At 40.4% G+C, this 21,969-nt stretch overlaps 2 protein-coding genes and 1 long non-coding RNA gene across 3 annotated transcripts in view; 2 read left to right on the forward strand and 1 right to left on the reverse strand.

Moving 5' to 3' along the window:
* The window catches only part of LOC122658862, a 26,057-nt gene extending 18,630 nt beyond the window's left edge, over nt 1-7,427 (forward strand). Inside the window, exon 3 of the long non-coding RNA XR_006332501.1 lies at nt 7,409-7,427. This is a non-coding gene — a long non-coding RNA (uncharacterized LOC122658862). The remainder of the gene's footprint in view (nt 1-7,408) is intronic.
* On the forward strand, nt 2,918-4,496 carry LOC122658859 (GATA transcription factor 5-like). Its single transcript, XM_043853997.1, has 3 exons — nt 2,918-3,162; nt 3,278-3,589; nt 3,717-4,496. Exons 1-3 carry the CDS (start codon nt 3,007-3,009, stop codon nt 4,455-4,457), a joined length of 1,209 nt encoding a protein of 402 aa, XP_043709932.1. The 5' UTR covers nt 2,918-3,006; the 3' UTR covers nt 4,458-4,496.
* Nucleotides 7,428-16,112: 8,685 nt separating the features above from the next.
* Nucleotides 16,113-16,610, reverse strand: LOC122658165 (protein FAM98B-like; the record flags this gene model as incomplete). The annotated part of the gene is made up of 2 exons (XM_043853072.1): nt 16,113-16,318; nt 16,466-16,610. Coding segments are annotated over 2 exons (351 nt in total), but the record flags the coding sequence as incomplete, so codon positions are not given.
* Between the last annotated feature and the right edge of the window lie 5,359 nt (nt 16,611-21,969).

Here is a 21,969-nt window from a genome sequence, read left to right on the forward strand (position 1 = left end):
ATTTTAAAAGAATAAGATATCAACAAATAGCCTTAAATATTCCAATTCTTTAACAAATAAAGTAGAGGCATGACTTGAATTGGAGCTTCTACTACTAAAAAAGTCAAAAGAGTTGTGCAAAGTGTATGGGATTAAAAGCCATAAGCATGTACAAAAAGCGTGCTTTAACCACAATATTTGTTGAGTCCTGCCATGTAAAAAACAAGTGAGACCCGCTATGTTTGAACTTTTGAAATCATTTTATTTATTGGGATTTTGAGCGCGTATTAAGCCCGTAACTTTGCCCACCATTTCTCAAAATCAAAATCAAAATCAAAATCAAAATCGCTCCATCATTTTTTAATGGCTTTAATAAAATATCCGTTTGGCCAAAACGGTTGAAGAGAGGAGCGGTCCACATGACCCACGAGGGAGGGGAATCTGCACATACATCGTGGAGTGCAAAATCACTTCAAGTACTCTATTTACTAGAGTCTGATTCAGCTCCCCATGTGGGTATCCTTTTCCCGGATCTCACACCTCACACCTCACACCGTCCATGTTGTGTAGGTCCCGCACTCTAAAGGTAAGTTTCACACCCTATGGACAATGTGTTATCATCCAAGGAGAGGGTATCCATGTGTCATGTGAGAAGACGATTCCGACTTGTTTACTTGATATGTGTCAATAAGGATGAGATTTCCACTTTTCATAAGGGAAGAGCAGTCATTTTGTGAGGACTGTGTTTAGGTGCAGGAGCCACACACTCTTGGATCCGATTCCTTTCCCCTTTAACAAATTACTAATGAGACCCACATCCCCTAACACATGAAGTTCACGTACCTTGATTCACAATATAGTTGGAAGCCACATTAATGTGAGTGCATATTTTGACACCTTTTCCATATTCGGTAGTTTTTAAGGGTGAATTCTACCTGAATCTTAGGGAGAATGTTCTCTGTGCCGGGGGCGCAGGCTGCGCCTAGACACATGGGGGTGGGCATAATGACCACCTTACCCCTGAGTGGCAGGCCCATGTGTCTGGGCGTAGCCTGCACTGCATTGCGGCACAGAGAACATGAGCTCTGAATCTTAATAGGTGGAATCAGATTTCGTTAGATGAAAAAAATAAGGGTTAAATAGTTGATACGAGAGAAGAGGAGTGAGTACATGGGGGTAATAGGAATTGGAAAAACTTTATGGACCATGGGGGTTGATACTTGATACTTGATACGAGACGAGGAGTGAGTACATGTGATGGAGTATTATAGAAATCATGTCAGTCGGGAGACAACGCTGGGGGGTTCGCTTGTTTCGGAAGCAAGCGTGTCCAGTGCTGGGACTCCACGCTCCACAGTCCAGAGTCTAATTACATGTGGCCAGTCCCCATTGGAGAACTCTTTTCTTTAATTACGAAATTTTCTCATGATGAAGCGGAAGTTGTTGTTGTTGTTGTTACTTGTTAGATTGAGACTTTGAGAGTGTACATAGATTTGTTGTTTAAACCCTCTACTTTTATCTATCCCTATTCACTGCCACACCAGAAGTTCCAGGAGAGGTAAATGGAAGTTTTCAAAAGACTTAAAACTGAAGAGATTCCATCCCATTGGCTGATTGGCTAGGGTTCTATCAAATAAATTTCAATGGGCGGCTTCCAAATAGCATTGGAGTTGTTTGTCGATTTTCTTGACTGAAGAGAAGTTGCTTATACTTACGTTACTAGTGTCGTTTTGTGAAAAAGAGCTCTGGGAATCGGACATCTGGTCTCTACTAGGGGGGTTTCAATTCAATTTCATTTGGGCAAAAGTGAAAAAAGGTTGGATTTGAGTGTTGTTTGCTTACGAAATTTAGGCATGATTGAAGGAAAAAAAACGAAAGGAAAAATAGAGTTAAAAAAAAACAAAGAAAGAAAAATTCTGGGAATTGAAAAAACAACCAAAAAGAACGGCGATCAACGCGGTGGGACTGGTATTCTCTTTTTCTCTTTTTCCCAATTCCCAAAATCCAGACGGAAACTCAACATTCACAACCATTGCACCGGTGGCGGAAAGAGAGAGATAAAGAATGGGACATGGGAAGGTGGTGTTCTAAGTTGTAAGTCTTGTGAACCAAAATCTTTTTCTCCTCTCGTTAAAATATTAATTCGAAAATCCAAAAAAAGAAAAAAGAAAAAAAGGAGAAAAAAGTAGAAGCAGAATGAGTAATAGAAGGAGACAAACCTTAAAACAACAAAAAACCAGAAGGATAAAAGGTGGGGGGTGTTTCGGGGAAGAATATCAGATTTTGGATGATTCCTTTTTCTTCTTTTTTTTTTTATTTTTAGATGTGTGATTTTCAACTTTGGTGGGACGGGAATTCAAAAATCTCAGTTCTACTGTGTGTGAGTACAACTCTGAGTCTGAGATGGTTGGCTGGGTTAGCTGGCTGGCTGCTCTACGCTACCAGATGCGCTGGCCACCTTACTCTCAAGAATTCTATCTGAAATTAGAATAGTAAATTAATTTGGGTATCTACCCAAAGACTTCTTCTTCTTCTTCTTCTGCTTCTGCTTCTTCCTCTTCTTTGTAGTTCCATGTTCCTTTCATTTAAAGTTCAAACTCTTTCACTATCTAGATCTCAAAAATTATTTTCAATTTTGTTTTTAAAAAATTAATTTTTTGAAGATTACTAGAAAGGAAGAAAAAATAGAAATTGACTTGTCACACGACTCACGACCTGGACTGGACTGGACTACCGTTACATTACTTTTCTTCCCAACATTTAAAAGCTTAGAATCTTTCTTTCTTTCTTTTATCTCCTTAACCTAAATTATATAAAAGATGGATATTTTTACCAAAAAAATAAAAAATAAAAGAAGGATATAAAAGGGGGAAGAGAAGGAGTAGGACGCAAGAAGAGAGAGAGAGAGAAAAGAAAAAAAGAAAAGAAAAAAAGAAAAAGAGAGTAAATTATTGTTAAACTAAAGAAAGATTAGACCAGAAAAGGAAGACACTTGTTTCATCCAAAGGCCCTTTCAACCCTCAATCAATGCTCTACCAAACTCCAACCCTTTGCTCCCCTTTCAGCCCTTCTTCAACCACTTCTTCCTCCCCCTCCTCATCTTCCTCATCTGTTCCTGTAACTGCTACCTCCTATCCTCTGTCTCTTCTTTTCCCCTTCTTTCCCTCATCTTCTCAGGTTCAGGTAATATTTTTTAATCTATGAAAAACAAAAAAAAAATTTGTTCTTTTTATTTTTCTTTGGGAATATTCTCACAATACAATTTGGTCTTTTATCTTGGGTGTTTTTTTAACCATAGACAAAACCAGAAATGGATTGCGTGGAGGCAAAAGCATTGAAAGGCAGTTTCCGACCAGAGATGGTCTTTATGAAATCTTCCCAGCAAGCGATTCCTGATTACCCGTGGGTTGCAAATGGACCGACGGTTGCCCCCGGCGACGATTTGTTCGTCGACGACCTCCTCGACATCCCTAACGATGATGTTGAAGAGGGCATCTCTCAAGGGCAAGAAGGGGAGAAGCCCTGCGCCTCTGTTTCTTCCCAAGCAGAAGAACTCTTCCATGATAACTCCAACTCCGCTAGCTTTTCCATTTCCGAACTCAGCGTTCCGGTATGTAACCATAGCGAAAACCCACAAATAAAAAAGACCTTTTTTTTTACCCCCCTCTGATTTTTCCTTTCTTTCATTTTGGAATAACTTGATTTTTCGTTTTTTTTTTTTCCTCTTTCACTTTCAGGCGGACGATGTAGCAGACCTAGAATGGTTATCTCACTTCGTGGAAGATTCTTTCTTGGAATTCTCAGTACCATATCCATCCAGCTCAAGCCCTACAGACAAAACGCAGAATGGAAACCAGAACCTGCCTGAACAGGAAACAGAGAGGGCTTCCGTGAAACCTCCCTGTTTCTGTTTCCCAACGCCGGTCCCGTGTAAGGTCAGGAGCAAGCGTTCTAGAACAGGAGGGCGAACATGGTCGATGGGGTCGCTTTCGTTTACCGAGTCGTCTTGCACGTATTCTTCGTCGTCCACTTCGTCGACGACGACTTCGTCATCCTCCTCTACCACATCAGTTCTTACCTTCTCGGAAAGCGATCACAACATGGACATGTTGTACTACCTTGGGAAGCCGCCGGCGAAGAAACAGAAGAAAAAGAAGAAGTTAGTGGCGGATGCCAGTGGAAGCCAGCACCACCACCAACAACAACAACAAGCGCCAAGGAGATGCAGCCATTGCCACGTGCAGAAGACACCGCAGTGGAGAACGGGTCCTTTGGGGGCCAAAACACTATGTAACGCATGTGGGGTTCGCTACAAATCGGGTCGCTTGTTGCCGGAGTATCGTCCAGCTTGTAGTCCGACTTTCTCCGGCGATATTCATTCTAATAGCCACCGTAAAGTTTTGGAGATGCGGCGCAAGAAAGAGTCAGACTTTACCGGAATCCATCTCTCCTTGGCTCCGACAGTTCAGAGCTGGTGAATTTCACGAGGCTTCAGGTGATCGATCAGGTCAGAAAATCTCTACCACTGGTGTCTGGAGAAAAAAAACAAAAAAGACGAAGAGATGAATCTAGACCGGCGGTCTATGTTCCCGGTTGAGCCGTTCCGAGCGATGTAACGGTTCGAATGTAAATTTCAAGTGGTTGGGTGGGTGAGTCTTTAGAGTTTAGAGTAGATGAAATGATTAATAGTTGTTTTTTTTGTAGTCTATGAAATGGGGTCTTTAGTTTAGGTAAGCAGGTTCAGTGTCAGTGAGGTTTTTCATGTTTGAGAATATTTATTTGAAGGCGAAATATTATTGTAACATTTGTTTGTTACTTGACTGAATTTCACGAGACATCTCTTTGTCACGTGAAGAGATGATGTGTCCATTTTGATATTTGATATAAAAGATATTCTCTAGATATAGCCATGTGCAACGGTAAGATTGTTCTATTGTGATCAGACTGAGTGGTCACGAGTTCAAGTCTGAAACAATCTTTTTGTGGGAGAAAAAAAAAAAAAAAGAAAAAGAAAAAAAAAGATGTAAGGCTGGGTATATTATGATCCTTGTAGATTTCGCAGTGGTAGGAGTTTGGTGCACTAGGTACGTCTCGTACGTCTCTTACGCCCATTTTCTAGATTAGTCATGTGTAGCCAATGTTGTGCATTCTCCCATGTTAATGGTTTGAATATGTCTTGTGATTGTTGAAACGTCACAACCAATAGTAACATTACTGTTTAAAACAAAAGAGAGGGAAATAGGGAATGTACTTTTAGGGCTAAGGGTTATCTGAATCATTATCTTACCCAATATCGCTTCACAATGGAATTTTATATTCTTTTTAAGAAGAGAGTATAAAGAAATAAAAAATTCATGTGAAGAGGCTTAGGGTATGCTTGTGATTCTGATACACTTAAATGTAAAAAGCTGGATATCATTTTGTTTTTTTACATTCAAATTTGAAATTTAGTAAGATGGTCTTATCATCAAGTGAATGAATTGTGGAGTGTGATGAATGAGTGACGCCTCCCTCCACCTGCCTTCCATTTGGCTTCTCACTTTAAATTCAAATCGTAATCAATCTCAAAGGTATTCCAAAAATTCTCAAAACTATCTGAATGGTCAATGGTGACTTGGTGACTCGGATATGAGAAGTCCTAACTACTGGTGCACTAGTTGGAGTGGGCTTGGATCTTTATCATCTGCTGTTCCCTGTCCGGTACAGATCCTGCGGTTCGCTAATAAGGGGGTGAAATGACCATTCCATTCTTGATTGAACACTCTGTTCGGGTGGGATCTACCCCTCTCTTATTAGAAGCACTAGAGAAACTATACCGATCAGGGAATCGCAAGAGATATTTTTTCAATGGACTTGGCCTGACTGCTTTAGTGGGATGGTGCAATAATAATATGGGAGGATGATTATGATAGAGGTATCATCTACATGTTCAGAGTAGGAGAGAGAATAATAAAAATTCAACTTGAGAGGGAAATTGCACTTTAACTCGTAGTTAGAAAATCAGGTTTTTCGATTCGAATAATTTTTGTCAAAACCTAGTGATTTGGGTGGGTCAAACTTGATCAGAGTAAATCATATTTTTTTCTTATTTCTTGGGCTAATGTTCTTTGTGCCGCAGTGCAGCCTGTGCCTAGACACATGGGTCTGTCTTTCAGGGGGGCAGGGTGATCATTTTACCTACCCCTGTGTGTCTGGGCGCAACCTGCAACCCCGGTACAAAAAACATTTGGCCTTTTTTTAATATCATCACTCTTCTCATTCTCCAAATAAGGAGGGGGTGAGGCTATGATTGCTTCACATGTGAGAAAAAATAAAAAGATTTAATATTGAAGATACCCAAAAAAATTCTAGTGTGTGACCTAATTAAAAAAAATATATATATTTTCATACTCAAGTAAGTTTTATATGGCTCAAGCAAAAACACCAAATCAATGGACACTCACAGTGACTTGGACCTGGTCTAATCATTTCTTAAACCTATTACTGCAAGTGGCATTTTCGTTAATGAAGAAATAAGTACAAAAAATAGTTATTTTCTATTCAAAAGAAGTGGCGATTTCCTTACTAAATTTGCATTTGGCTTGCTGTTGATTATAATACGAATTCAAAATTTTGTATGTGTTTCATAGGATAAGTGACAAATTTTAGATGGAACCAACACAATGGCTAGAATCTTACTATCCAGTTAAAAGCAAATTTCTATTATTAGACTAGTTCTAACCTTAGCCCACTCGGTTTCTTTCAAGAATTTTTTTTTTTTTTACCGAAATTGCTTAATTCAAAGCAAGAAGAAATTTTATTGGAATGTGAAACAAAATTTTGAAGAAAAAAAAAAGATTCATTTTTAAATTTAAATATTTTGTTTTCCAGAATAAATTATTCATGATTGAAATGCTCCCCTATAAAAGACAACAACTCCATACTCTTATATTTATAGATCCTTTTCCTAATCATCCTAAAAATATGCTATCTTATCATGAACAATAAAAAAAGAACAAAATAATAATAATAATAAATAAATTTAATAATGATAATAAAAATTCTAGAAAAAATTCTCTATTGAAACAAATGGAATCTTAAAGCGAATCTTAGATCTCTTCAAAGGAGTAAAGTGTAGGCACGGATACGGATAGAATTTTATTTTTGTTTTAGGGGCAGGGTGGGGGGAAGAAGATAAGGACAGGATAAATACACCAAAAAGTGGACCGGGCCAGCTAGTCATCTCAGTATGGACTACTCACTTAATTTGTATCGTTGTTATATCGATATTAGCCTAGACTGATACAAACATTAATAACAATCCACATACAAAGAGGGTGGAAATAACAGCCCTGCCCTCACGAATTATGGTAATGACTACCCCGTTGATACTGCCAGGCAATGTCCCAGGGCCATGCTCCTCCATAGAGAACTCTTGTCCATTACAAAGTTTTTTTTTTTTGGGGAAAGTAAAATTATCCTTTACAAAGATAGAGACTAAAAAATGTTGTGCAGTGGTTGAAACATTTACCGTACTTAGACTAATTAGATGAATTACGGATGAGTTAGTTAGTAGGTTAAGATTAATGTGTTTTTTGTGGGTCAGGGACTTAGGTATGATAGGTGGCTAGCTGGTGCTATGACTTTAATTGTTGCTTAAGGATTATTTTGTCCCTTCCAAGTTCCAACAAATGAACAACAATTATTGTTGGCCTGTCTGCGTTGTTGCCTGTGGTGTTGTGTAACTTTACGCTTTGCCCTTTCCCCTTTTGGGTCATTTGGTGGGTTCTTGTTGTATACCCATTAACCACCACCACCTGCACTCACTATATTGGGTTCTTCTATGGCGCAGGTAAGGATGTCAAAACCTAGCCCGAACCGTTAAGATCGATCGAAACTGACCAAAAAAATCCAGACTGAACCTAATCGATCCTTATTGAATTGGTTTTGGACTTGGATATGACGGGATCGGCTGAAAATCGGACTGACCGATAGCAAATCGAAACCCAAATCGAATGTAATCGATAAAAAAAAATCATTAAGTATAAGGTTATGAATAGGTGAATTGATAAAGAAAAATCATTGAGTTAGTGAACAAATTTTTGGTTGTAAGGGGAATTGTTACAAATCAATTAGTATGAGGTTATGAAAAAAAGAAATTTCATTTTAACAATGCTTCTTCCATTATTAATCTCCTTGTTTACCATACAAAATTAGTTGGTTGTCAAATAAATGATTTGAAAGTAGGGTTCATTCTGTGATTTCAATATTAATTATCTTCTCAGTGACTATTCTTTGATTTCAATTTTAATTATCTTCCCCTTACAATTAATGATAAATAATTATATGATTTGTAACAATAATTATCCATTGATTTGAATTTATCTTCCATTCTTCCCCATATAATTTATTATTCTTTGTTTGAATTACAACATGAACATATTAAATCAATTTCTTGTTTATGGTTGTATACTTGTTTTGGCTCGGGGAAGGTGAATTAAGGTGTTTTTATCGAATCTTTCCTCACTATAAATTATGAATTTAAGATTTCATTGTGCCTCAAACCCAAAAATAAACCGATCTAAACCGATAATAACCCGATATTGAAAAATCGAAATAAACCGAAACCGCATCATACCGAAATCGAAACTGACCGAAAACCGAAATTTCTTAACGGTTTGGTTTTGGTCTCACCATTCCAAGACTGAAACCGATTCAGCCTGATCGAAACCAAGCCGAACCGACCGTTTGACACCCCTAGGCGCAGGGGTACGCCGCACATCTTGTGGTGCAGCACTGCAGCTCGCCACGTAGACAAGCTCCCTTTTGGATGGCTTGGGTCGAGCTAGGAAAGCTGAGCATGGTGCATATGTAATATATAGAAGGATTTTTGGATTTTGAAATCCGGATTTCCAATTCAATCTAGATCATCCAAAGGGGAGTTAGTCCAATTGGCGAGCTGTGGTGCCGCGCCACAAGATGTGCGATGCACCCTTGCGCTTTAGAGGACCCAAATCCCCCACTATATCCTATTTTAGTTGTATGCTTAATGTAATGTTCAAACTTTAAAATATAAATAAATATGTTAAAATGAACAGGTTCATATTGGATCGAATTGAACCAATTTTTAGAAATCGAACGGATGCACAGATTGAAAAAGAAATCAGACCAAACTCAATAAAAAAAGAGTAAATTACTCCCCCCTTCCCTCGATAATGCTCAAATGACAAACCCCTTCCCTGGGTATTGTGTAATGACTCTCCCCTCCCCTGCATTAACAAGATTCTATCAACCGTACCCATTCTGTTAAAAATGGTTGTTAAGTGATGACATCACCTTAAATAAATTCATTTAAACCCACAAATACCCTTATGATTGTGATATCCCAAGATTACCCTCCCTAATGCCCTCCTTCTTCTTCTTCTTCTTCTTCTTCTACCTGCAATGCCATTTGCCCCCAACCCAGATGAACTATGCGAATAAGAAACCAGAAAACAAAATGACTTGAACAATCAAACAACACCAACTGGTTTCCACCCAAGTTTTTGTTTTTTACATCTACACCATACTTGATCACCACGCCTGTAAGGGTATCAAATTTAGAAACATGATGTTCAATGTAATTAACGCCACCGTTGGAGAAGAAGATGACACAGGGAACAAAAGCAAATTATTGGACATTGTCGTTTGATTGTTCTCCCTGCTATCACACATTCGATCTAATGCAAACTGGTGATTTCCATTTCCACTACCCCCACCTTTATCTTACTACATCACTAATAATTTTCCTCAATCCAAGAAAACCCTAAATCCTTCCAATCCTAAAGAACTCTCATCATACCCTCACTTGTAACCCTTCGAAAACCAAGGATTCTCAAAAGACCCACAAAATTTTCTCTCGTTTTGCACAGATCAGGAAATGCCGCACCAAAATCTTAACAGAATTCACAAAAAAAAAAAAAAAAAAAACCCACTGGTAAAATCGCAGGAAATGAGGAATTCATAGTTATTCGTAACCTTTTGGTATGACAAATCATGAGGAAAGGGATTAAAAAGAACGAAAACCCATAAAAGACCAGAGATGGAACGAAATGGGTTTGTTAGATCTCGACGCACCGTTATCAGATTTGGATTTAGTCTTGTATTCCAGTGTAGAATTCTGCTTTGATGATTCTTCCTCTGTTCCAGCCTTTAGGATGCTATTAGGAGGGTCGTTGGCATTTTCTGCATCTAGCAGTAGCCAATTTTGCCGCTGTTCATGGTGGTTTTGGGTTTTGAAATCGGGTTGACAAAGGGACAAAGGGATTATTCAGGTTGTTTTTACCGACAACGCTGGCTTGCATTTGGATCACCGTCAATAGGCCGTCTTTTGCCAGGACTAGTCTGATTCATCAAGGGCAATACCGGTCCAAGCCTAGATTGGAGTTGCAGGTCCAAGAGATTAGAGTTGCAGGCGGTTTCAAGTCCTCATCTTCGAGTTTCTCTTTTCCAATGGTTGAAGACGATAGGAACGGAGAAAGAAGTAGAATGTTTTAAGACACTAGGGAAATATGGTCTTTTTGTAAGACTTAACTCTTAGAGGGTAATATGGTCTCTTTCTAACACTTAACTTTTAAAGGGTAATATGGTCTTTTTTTAACACTTAACAGCCATTTTTAACGGAATGGGTACAGTTGATAGAATCTTGTTAATGCAGAGGAGGGGAGAGTCATTACGCAATACCCAGGAGAGGGGTTTGTCATTTGATCATAATCGAGGGGAAGGGAGAGTAATTTACTCATAAAAAAACCAAGATATCGATGGTAACTTGATAAGATAGTGAAAGCCCAAAAAACCCATATTTTCAATTAATGTACTTATGTATAATATAAATCCGAAACAAATTGTATCTAATCTGATGGTAGTCCGATTACAAACCAATAACAACCACTCAATAGAAAACCGGACCAAACTGATGGAAACCGAAACTTCCTAAACAGTTTATTTCAGGTTGGTTCATTAACAAACCGAAATCCGGCACGCCTTATTCACTCTTTTTATATATGAAAAACCAAGATCGAACCTATAATAAATCGGTAAGGGACCAATAAGAGCATTAAATAAAAGCGATGAGGAAGCAAAACCGACCTGGCCAATAGCTATCGGTTATGACTTGGTTTTTTAAGACTAAACCCTTTCCAGTTCGGTTTTGCTTTGACTTCGTATATATACAGAATTAAAAAAAAAAAAAAAACAATACCAGTATCCAGATCTTCTACAGTGTGCTACCCGTAGTGGCCTGAGTGGCGCACAGACAGGGCACGGTGCAATGATGGCCTTACCCCCTGCCTGAGCGCCTTACTCGAGCGGGGGTAAGGCGGTCATTGCACTTCACCTTATTTGTGCACCGCTCAGGCTGCTATGGGCAGCATGCCGTAGAAGATCTTGATCCGGAGTACCAAACCGATCATCTGACACATAGTAGAAAGAGAGTCAAGAAGATTACAATTCCAAGACCCCTGATGGAGTAACTCATGAACTTTGGTAGATAAAGAATTTGGGGAGACAATTGCAGGAATAGAGTGGTTTTGATTTCTATTTTAATTTGGATTGATTTCATAAAATAGTCAACAAATAGAGTTTTGGTCAATAAATTGAAATTGTTTTGGTTGAATCAATATGAAATATTTAAAGAAATAAGAAATCCATTTGGAAATTCAATTTTTGAGAAAAAATTTTCTATATTTCTTTGGGAGAGGGTGGTGGACGCAAGAGGCAAGGGGCAAGGAGCGAGGTGAGGGCTGAGCCGAGAAGGAGGTGGTGGTGGCGGCAAGACCATCACTTAATATGAAATCAATGCTTTGCCCATCAAATTAACCATGTACTCATTAAATAGGAAGAGTGAAATCAATTTCAAATTCAAAATTGAAACAACTTATTGCTATTTTAGAATTCCTGTTCCATTTGATTTCTATCTCATTGAAATAAGGTGCAAAAATCAAACCAAAAAATGAAATTGAAATAGAAATATTACCAAATCAGGCCTAACTCTGCAAAGTCGGTGTCCAAGGATCAAACCATATATTAATATCTCTTCCATCCTCAATTCAGAGGGACCCTCGATTCAACAAGACAAACCCTTGTTTCTACGTAGGGCTATCAAAAGTTGGTCCACATCGGTAGACTCAACTTGAATCGACTTGCTGAAGCCCGAGACCGGTCCAGCTGATTACTAAGCACGTCGGACTCAAGCATCAATCGATTAATATTTGGGCATTCCTATTACAAGGTAGTGGCCCGATGGTCACCCGACTGAGGGTGGCTGATTGATAACCGGTCGTTTATAGCCCGATTAACCCGTTTATCCCGATTATAGCACAATTAGTCAATTAACATGTTTAGAGCCCGATGAATGAGCCTGATTATGGACCATTAATCAACCGATCAAATAGAAATGTGTCCATGCCCTGGCCTACGAGGCTCGATTACCTAAAAGGGCGGTAATGATACAAGGCCTAAATTAGTGGGGTCCAACCGGTTGGGTTCCCTATTTCTAAGGGTGTCAACTTAGAATTGGAACTAAAAACCTAATCGAATTGAAAAAAATCTAGTTTGGTTTTTTGTTTTTGAAAGTGAAATTTCATTCGATTTGGTTTCGATTTTAAATTTAAAAAGCTAGCTTGAATAATCAAATCAAACAAAGCGTAACCTGTGTAAACCAAACCTACACCATACTAAACTCTACAATCATATGTCTTTTTGTCTATGTTGAGTTGCGTGAAATTAACTACTATGAGATTCTTTGTTGAGTTGTGTAAAAAAGGTGTGAAAGATATCAAATTCCTCATTATGGGACTGTATCTTCATGAGGTTGTAATTTCCTTTTCAACTTTATTTTTGATTTTGTATATATATATATATATATAGTATCCTGAACCTAAAAATGGGAACTGAATCAATTAACACCTATTTAATTCTATATCAAACTGAAATCCAATGGACTTTAACTCATATTGGCAAATGTGATGAGCCCTGCCTACTAGAGGGGGGAAAGAGGGTAATAACTGATTAGTTCCCTTAGAATCTAGCATGGGCCTGGAAGAACTATGAAGCCCACTTGTAATTAGGATACTTTTTAGTCTTCCCGAAGTCTGGGCCTAAGTCTAAGTCTTTCATACCATACGGTCCCTATATCAATATCAAGTTTATATATATATATTGGTATTGGGATCCGTATCAATCACGGCCATACGTATCAGACAGTTTTGCCTTCAATTTTGATAAAAATTTGTTTTTAGATAGATTTTCTCTTAATAAGAAACCAATCTACTGATACCGGATCGGGTAGGCAAGGCCAATACCAATATGGATCGATCAATACATTTGATCTAATACTGATATTTATTTCCATGTCCTATACCCTTTGGTCGGCCCACACACATAAACAAAATTTCATAATTTAGTAAATATGTCGGAGATGAAACGAGAAAGTTTTTCAACGGTGTAGGGTGAAGAGAGAATCACTTCATCCAGGTTGATACGACCTTATGATTGAAAGACTTGACTTTTATCATTAAACTCTCATCCTCCACACTACGAGATGGTCGAAACTATCTCTTCCTGCTCCAATCCAGGTGTTAGATGTTGTGGATTAAGTGAAACGGAAATTCCATCCACGAATGAAACTTGAAACAAAAAGGTGAGTTTTACTGTCTGACTTTTGGATATGGGCTTCCTCTTCTTATCCAGCTGGGGCAGGATATAAGGGCATGCGATATGATTGCCATGTGGCAGTGGATTTGGTGTCCAAATTTTATCCTCAAGTAGGGTCCATCAATTCCCTCTATATACAAATTTTGAGTTTAAATTACATTTTTATATGTCGCAAAAAACATGGTCAAAGTTAGACTAAAATGTTGAAAGAAAACAAAAAAAGAAAAGCATAATAGTGCAACTGTGCAACAGTCAAAGTACACAAGAAAATTCTGATACAAAGTGGGTCATATGGTTGAATACTACTATGAAATTTAATATGTGATCAATTAAGAGACTGATGTATCAAACCAACCTTTCGAATTGGCCAAATTTACAAAAATTACAACTACTCGTGCACCCTATCTTGATTGACGAGAATCTTGTCCTTGATGAATTGGTTGTACCTTTTCTTTGCTTCATTAGATTCAAACCTTAATTAGAAGATAGAATATTTACAAGACGCTAGTGGGAGGCTCTGAAAGCATCAGCCACAAAATTGCCTTCCCGATATACACCGAAAGGTAACCAGTTAAAAATGTGAAAGAAGATATAACAATATGATAATATATGACAAGTGCTTGGCATATGGCAAGAGCCTCGGAGACATATGTGTAAGTGATTCCTATAAATTTTGCAAAAGCTGGGATAAATCCTCCTTGAAAATTTATGAGGACACCTTTGATACCTAGAATAATTATCACCTCCAATTTGTGGGCACCTCCAATTAATCATCTTTACATGCATGGCACATGTAGAACTCCAAAATCAATTCCCAAACGACAGACTTCTCCACCTCTCCTCCCACGAAAGTAATTCAAACATTTTTTTGACTTTCCACGTTATGTCACCTGCTTGATTACCTACTTTTTCATTTGATTAATTAATTAATCCATTAACCAAAGCTGGTCTTTTATATAGGATTTGGATCCTCTGCTACTGCCTGTCTGTGCGGCAGACAGCAGCCTCACACAGGTAGGGGATAAATAACCACCCTATCCGAGTGGAGTCCACATAGGATCCATGCCTTGCCTGTGTGAGCAAAAAGGATTCTGTCCAGCATCTTGCCCGGGCTGCATGGGTAGTGCCAGACATAGTTAGGCGTGAAAATACCGCCTCACCCCTGCCTGAAGGCCCTGAACACCTTGTCTGAGCAGGGGTGAGGCGGTCTTTTCATGCCTTACCAAGTCTGGTGCTGCACATTCAGCCCAGGCTAGGTGCTGGACAAGAGCCGAGTCCCTGTGTGAGGCTGCACGATCCCTTTTATACATCGTAATTCGAAATGAAGAGCCACCAAATATAGTATTCAGATCGTCTACGGTGCCCTGCCCAGAGCGGCCTAAGCGGCGCACAAACAGGGCATCCTGCAATGACCGCCTTACCCCCGCTTGGGCAAGGTGATCAGGCAGGGGCAAGGCGGTCATTATAGGGCGACCTGTATGTGCGCCGCTCTGCCCGTGGCGCCGTAGAAGATCAGGGTCCCCAAATACATGTAAGGTTGTCTCAATTTGGAATTGAAATCGAAATTGAGCATATAAAATCATACTGAATTGTAACGGTAGAAATTCAGTATGGTTTTTTCAAAAAAGCTGACTGTACTGAACTGTATATAAAAAGACAAATCTGTTTCAGAATGCGTTTCTTCTTCTCCCATGTTCTTTTCTTGCTAGAAATGTTCTATCTTCTCTTACACGTGGTTGCCTGCCTGTGTGCTTTATGCGTTTGTCCTTATTTTCTTAATGGCGTCACCTTCTTGTCCTGATCGAGGGGTGGTTCCCGTTCCACACTACTCGATCGACCTCTTGTGCATGTCTGGTTTCTATGTACGTATGTGGGCATGGTGGGCCGGGTTTGGTGGCGCTAGTGCGCTACCTGTGGTACCAGATTCTTATTAAATTTTTTTTTTTCTTCCTACGTAAACTAGACGCTTAAGGCGCATGTCTGACGAAGTAACAAGCAAGCCAAAAAAACGTTCCTTTCTCCATGAAAATTCAAAATCATATCCTTCAGTATGTACTGTTGCCACTGGCGAGTGAAAGTAAGGAAGACAAGCTGGCTTCGAATGAAGTTTGATCACATAATGTATATATTTATATTCTCACGAAAGAAATCAACCATGAATATAGAATACCAATACCAACAAAAAGAAGAATATTGACAAAACAAAACTTAATTAATTAGCAGACCAGTGAGCGAGAAAGACACCTACCCTGTGTCGCTCACTCACCCAGTCACTCACTCACGAGGAAAGCAGCAAAAGAAAGAGTGAGTGGGACCTATTAATAATAATACACACACACACACACACACACACAGCGTTGGGTAAATATGATGAAGACCCATATGCATATGACTACTACTCCATGTGCTGGCATAAATATAATGTTGAAGGAGATCGAGAATTTGGTTATATTAGGTTTGAATTATGGGGTAGTAGTAGTAGTAGTAGTGTTGATGTTGGAGTGGAGGGTTGGACGGCGACGACGGCAATGAGCTTGGCACATGTGGTTGCAATCGTAGAAGCAAGGCCCACCACAGTGGAGAGGGCACTCCAATCTCATGCCTTTGCACCTTCCTGATCTCCCCATGCACTCTGCGTACTCTCCTATCTTGTAATCCTTCTTCCCTTCTTCCCTCTCCCTCTTCCTATTGCTATTGCTTCTGCTGTTGCTCTTTTTACCTCTTCCTCCATTTGAGTATGTCTGCCCTCCACATCCCCAATCCTTCCGTCCTCCTCCTCCTCCTCCACCACCACCACCTCCACCACCACCGCCACCGCCACCGCCACCGCCACCACCACCACTACCTCCCCAACCCCAACCACCTCCACCTCCACCTCCACCTCCACCACCACCACCACCACCTCCTCCTCCTCCTCCACCTCCTCCTCCACCGCCACCGCCACCGCCACCACCTCCCCATCCCCATCCGTAACCTCCACCTCCACCTCCACCCCCACCCCCATGACCTCTTCCTTTCCCACCGCGGCCACCTCTATTGGTATTACTTTGGGAATTGATAACAAAATCATTATCAAGTGATGAAGTTGAAGTTGTGTTAGTTGGGTTGATATTTCCGACAGTAGTATGGAAGGCAGGAGGAGGGAGAAATGTTCCATTTTGAGGATGAGCAATGGCTACATTATTGGTTTTGTGACCATTGAGCTCATCACCCTGACATGGAGTGAGAACTATGGAAAGAAACAGGAGGAGGAGAACCCACCTCCAACTTCTCATACTGTCCATCTTCAGCTACGTTTCCAGAGCGTTGGGTTGGACGAGAGAGACAAACATTCTCTGATTCCCACCCTCTCTATATATAGGGGTAAGGACAACCCCAAAAGGTTCTTGAATAACAACTTGGTTTTTGCCAGCTATAATTTGCTGGCCCCACTAACTATATATCCAGATCTCATACCTCGCCAGCCCTAAACAAATAAACAATCCCTTCTTCAAGCAATCTATACCCAGAGAGAGAGAGAGAGAGAGAGGATGGCTTGTGACGCACTTTGTCCCCACCTGCAATCGAATCCCCCCCTAAGGGAAGGAAGTGGAAGAGGTTCCAACCCCAGCCAGCCATTGGTGATTGGTGTGCACAACATGAGTCCAGAATTAGAGTTGCCAGACAGACAAGGCTCCCTCTCTAGCACACTTCTGATCGAGCATAATACTATGATATATCCCCATTTGCCTTCAAGGATTTGTGCAGGGAAATCATCAAAACTCAGCCAATCCTCGTCCACTTCTCTTGGCACGCGCAACGTACTCTGCTACTCTCTGTGGTTCCCTCTATCATCTGTCAATCTCATATTCTTATTTGTTAATGTTGCGTTGTTGGTTCCTGGGGACCCATTTATACGTCAGTGAAACGAACTGAAGCCATATAGCGGTGATTGTTTTATCAAAAAAGGCCAAAAACAAAAAAGTCATATATGGATGAGGAGGAGGACTGAGGACACCCGAAGGATTAAGAGACCAGATCGTGTAATTGGAATCCACTGTGGGACCCACAGGAATAGTGGATTCCATGTGAGTGGCCTTAGAGGGCCTTGGTCGGTACCTGTTCATGAACACGATCCGCACTCAAGGGATTAAAACCCGGAATCGAATCGAGATCCCAATCGGGTAATCCGATCCCATCCCCAAGGACTACAAATATAGAACCGGGATTAGGATTTGTTCCACTCGGAATGAAGAATCGGCCAGAATTGCTGCCAATAAACCCTAATCCTAGTTTCTCAGAAGGATCCGCATCCAATCAAATCCAAATTGATCAGAGCCGGCATCCGACGGCTGGGCGGTACCACACATATCCCGGAGTGTGCCTAGTCAGCCATCGGGATGTGTGCGGTACAACCCAACCATTGGATGCCTCATTGAGCACTCATTGGGCAATACCCTCCAAGGAGAGAAGCCCAATCCGCTAGGCCAAACTTGCCTTGGGCCTGGTATGGCCTTGGCTGAGATTTTCAGCCCACGGATTGAGCCAGGGCTAAGAGATATCCAAATCCAACCTCCGCCGGGCCAAGCCTGGTCTGATCCTTGGGACCGCGGGCGGTGCCGATTTTTCTTAAGCCTGGTCCAGCCAACCTGTTGCACCCCTATTCTCACGCATATGTTCCTCTTTTTTTTCTTTTTCTTTTTAATTTTAAAAAAACACACTTTTTTGGGTAAGAAAAAATCAGCCAGAAGAAGACTGGCCCAACCAATCGGTCCATCTTGAAGAATAGCATCTCAGGACTCCACAGGGCCGCAACACTCGAAAATCTGGGCCGCATAGGTACATACTCAAAGGAAGTCGCAAATATGAAGGATTACATGCGAGTTTCAAGGTTCAAACCAACTACACTTTGACATGTTTGTGCAATGAGCTAACTATATCTAGGACATTAGCTAACTCCACCAGCGCAGTGAGTGCACTTCATGGCCAGGAATGAGAGACAAGTTTAATCCTACATCGGTCGGTCAGATACTGTACGGCTATTAAGCTTATGATTTTAGAAGAAACCTCTCCACCCTAAAGCTCGAGCTTTTGGATTAAACATCATTAGTATCAAAGACCGAAGTAGGTGTTGTAGCATTTTACATACTATCTAGTTGTAGAGATTGTGCTCTCAATAATATATACCCTCAAGCAATTTGGATCCTTTATTGCCGAGCTGTTCGGCAGGATCGTGTTGCCTAGACATGGCGAGACATGTAATAACCGCTTTACCTTGCCTAAACGCCTTGCTCAAGTGGGAGTAAGGCAGTCATTGCGTGGGTGGATGGATATATCAAGGACCAAACTTTTCTTCCTCAAAAGGAGTTGCAATTCACTCCAAGTTTCCACTACACTAGAAGGAAGAGGGTGGACATGACAAGATAAAAGAGACTTGTTGGGTGACATAAAGTGGTTTCAGTTTCTCTAGGTTGAAGTTGAACATGAACATGAACATGAACATGCATGATTGACAGCCATGTTGATCAATCGATTACCCCATTTGGATTTTTTGTTTTTTTCATATCACCACTACCCTTTACGCGTTCTTTACCCACTCCCTCTCCCACCACCACCACCATCACACCATCACCAATGATGGATCCAGTTTTCTTGAGTTCTTGTTTGTCAGTAACTTTGATTTATTATGGGTTGGGGGCCGGACAAGGTCTAAAAACTCGGATAAGATATGAGATTGGTCTCCATTATCCATTAATTCCTAAAATTTTAACCCTAGTGGGGGATTGCGAGTTGGAATTGGAGGGGGTTGCACTTCCACTGGCCTTATGATTCATCAGCCTTCTTTCTTTGTAATCTTCTCTTTTTGGGTTGGAAGGAATCATGATTCCTTCTCTCTTTTCCTTTACTACATTCCAGCTAGCTCGCTTGCCGTTCACAAAAATAACAAAGAAAACAAGAACCAGTTATAAAAGAGGAAAAAAAAAAGGGGGGTCTTTCTAGACGTTACTCTGTGGATCGTGATCCTCTACTGTCGAGCTGTTCGGCAAGAACGTGCAACTCAGACACAATGAGGCACGCAATGATCGCCTTATCCCTACTTGGGCAAGGCATTTGGGCAGGGGCAAGGCGGGCACTACATACCTCACTATGTCTAGGTTGCATGATCCTGCCAGGCAACTCGGCAGTAGAGGATCTAGATTGTTACTCTACCCAGTGAATGATGTGATAGAGGATCAAACAAGCATTTCATTGATTATTGAATATACGTGTAGTCCTCTATCACATGGACTAACCCTCATGTACACTCATATGACAAATAGTGAAATGTTATACTTCACTAAACATTATGATAGAGAAATAATTAAACCTGAAAAAAAGATAAAAATGGAACAGAATATATAGATCACCGGCCACCACTTATTTGCTTGCTTCAGTCATTGAATCTTTTGAGTGGGAAAATTTTTGTAGTTCTATTCAAGAGAAAAATAAAGTTCTTCCCTCCCCTGGGGTCACATACCCACACAAAAGAAAACTTAATGGGGAGAGGGGCTCCCATTTGAGATGTCCCCCTCGTCTTCTTTGGTATACTAAACCTTGCGGAGTATGGCTATGGGTATGGGTTGGATTGTTGCTAATCTGGCATGTCTGCTGAAACCTTCCATCTTCTTAGTTATAAGCAGGGTTTAAAAAACCTGGAATTGAGGATTAAATTTGCTCCATTGCGACCTGGTGGTCGTGTTAGCCTCTTTGTAAATTGGGGTAAGACTGTATACATTATGACCCTCCTCAAATCCCACAATGGCTGGAGTCTCATTCACCGAGTGCCAACTTATTGGATTGGTTCACTCCATTACATTCTACAGATTTGTCACATTTCATTGGTTAGAGACTTGAGAATCATCCTCAACCAAAAAATATATAGTCCTTCTAAATGTAATCTGTCTGACGTCCGCGTGGTTATCTTCGCCCTATCACTTGGTAGTTGGATCCACCTATGCTTACTAACTACTAAGTGATAAGGAGTTGACTATTGAAATGTGATAGGTTATTTTATTTAAGAGAAGGATTTGGGTCCTCTGTAGAGCGACACAGCCTGTAGTGCACCATCTGACGGTCTGCAGTGCACGGGCACACAACCCAACACATAGGTGGGTTGTTGGACTGCATGCCCGTGCACTATAGACCATCAGATGTGCGCTACACGCTGTATCGCGCTATAGAGGAGTCCCACGCGAGAAGGGATAACATATCACAGCTGACAGCTCAATGAATGGAAGAGCATCTAATGTTATTTCTGTAATAACAGTAACACTTATCTACGTATTTACATAAATACCCTTTGGTCTAATACCTTAATTTTTTAGACCATTTTACCTTTTCCTATACCTATACGGCTATACCGCCGCTGTAGTATCAGTATCAAGTATGTACCAGCCATATCGATACATATGTTTCAGCCAATATGATACCGATACCGATACCTTGAACCGTCTGTATGTATCAGAGATATTATAAAATGATTCAAATGGATGCTTATTTTAGTTTTAGCTTTTATAGGCCATAATATAAGCCAACGAGCCCATGACCATTACTCTTGCAATGTCTTTTGCTCTTGTCTCAAGCCCAACATGATTTACTTCTTGTCCTCGAGTCCTTCTTGAGAGATGCTTGCATTTTACGCTTCTGGGGGTGATCATATGAACTTGAACCAGATGTGGTGGGCCTAGTGGCCTATGACTCAACCCGAACTCAACTGGGCCTAGATTTCAGGACCAGGCCTCTGTTGGCCCCAAAGTATGTTGGACCTTGGTCTGGCCTCGACCCAGTTTTATCCTTTTAGTGACTAGCTTGCCCTAACTAATGATGAGTATGCAACCGCTTAATGAGCTCCACCCCCCTATTGATTCCTTCCTAATAATGGATACATTGTACTCAATTTTCAATGAGCTAATTTTCCCTTTGGTTTAGTTTGTTTCCATGCAAAAAGATGCAAAAGGATAATGTTTTTTGTAAAATAGGTTTTCCACTATATTTGTTTCTAACGAAATGCTGGAAAAGGCATTGAAAAAATAGGAAAACAAATACATATTAGGTGAAAATATTCATGTAAGATATCATTTGCATGGAAAATTTTACAATAAAACAAACAGGGGTTTTATGTATGTAGACACGGATGTAATACAAGCTCAAACCTCAAAGGCTCAAAGAGTAATGATTAATCCGTATAGAAAATAGGATTAATGGGCTGGGCCTATTCTTAGTTAATTGGCCATTGCCCATTGCTGTCTATTATGGTTAATTAGGAGCCCAAACCGAGACCGTGCTCATGTGGAGCATTGT

Source organism: Telopea speciosissima, chromosome 4 (assembly GCF_018873765.1).
Source record: "Telopea speciosissima isolate NSW1024214 ecotype Mountain lineage chromosome 4, Tspe_v1, whole genome shotgun sequence".
In the NCBI taxonomy this organism is placed as follows: Eukaryota; Viridiplantae; Streptophyta; class Magnoliopsida; order Proteales; family Proteaceae; genus Telopea; species Telopea speciosissima.

Bases quoted from the DNA above. Each gene is read 5' to 3' on its own strand.
- LOC122658859 (XM_043853997.1), top strand. From the start codon at position 3,007: ATGCTCTACCAAACTCCAACCCTTTGCTCCCCTTTCAGCCCTTCTTCA. The intron at 3,163-3,277 runs GTAATATTTTTT...TTTTAACCATAG, and splicing joins CCTCATCTTCTCAGGTTCAG to ACAAAACCAGAAATGGATTG. The intron at 3,590-3,716 runs GTATGTAACCAT...TTTCACTTTCAG, and splicing joins TTTCCGAACTCAGCGTTCCG to GCGGACGATGTAGCAGACCT.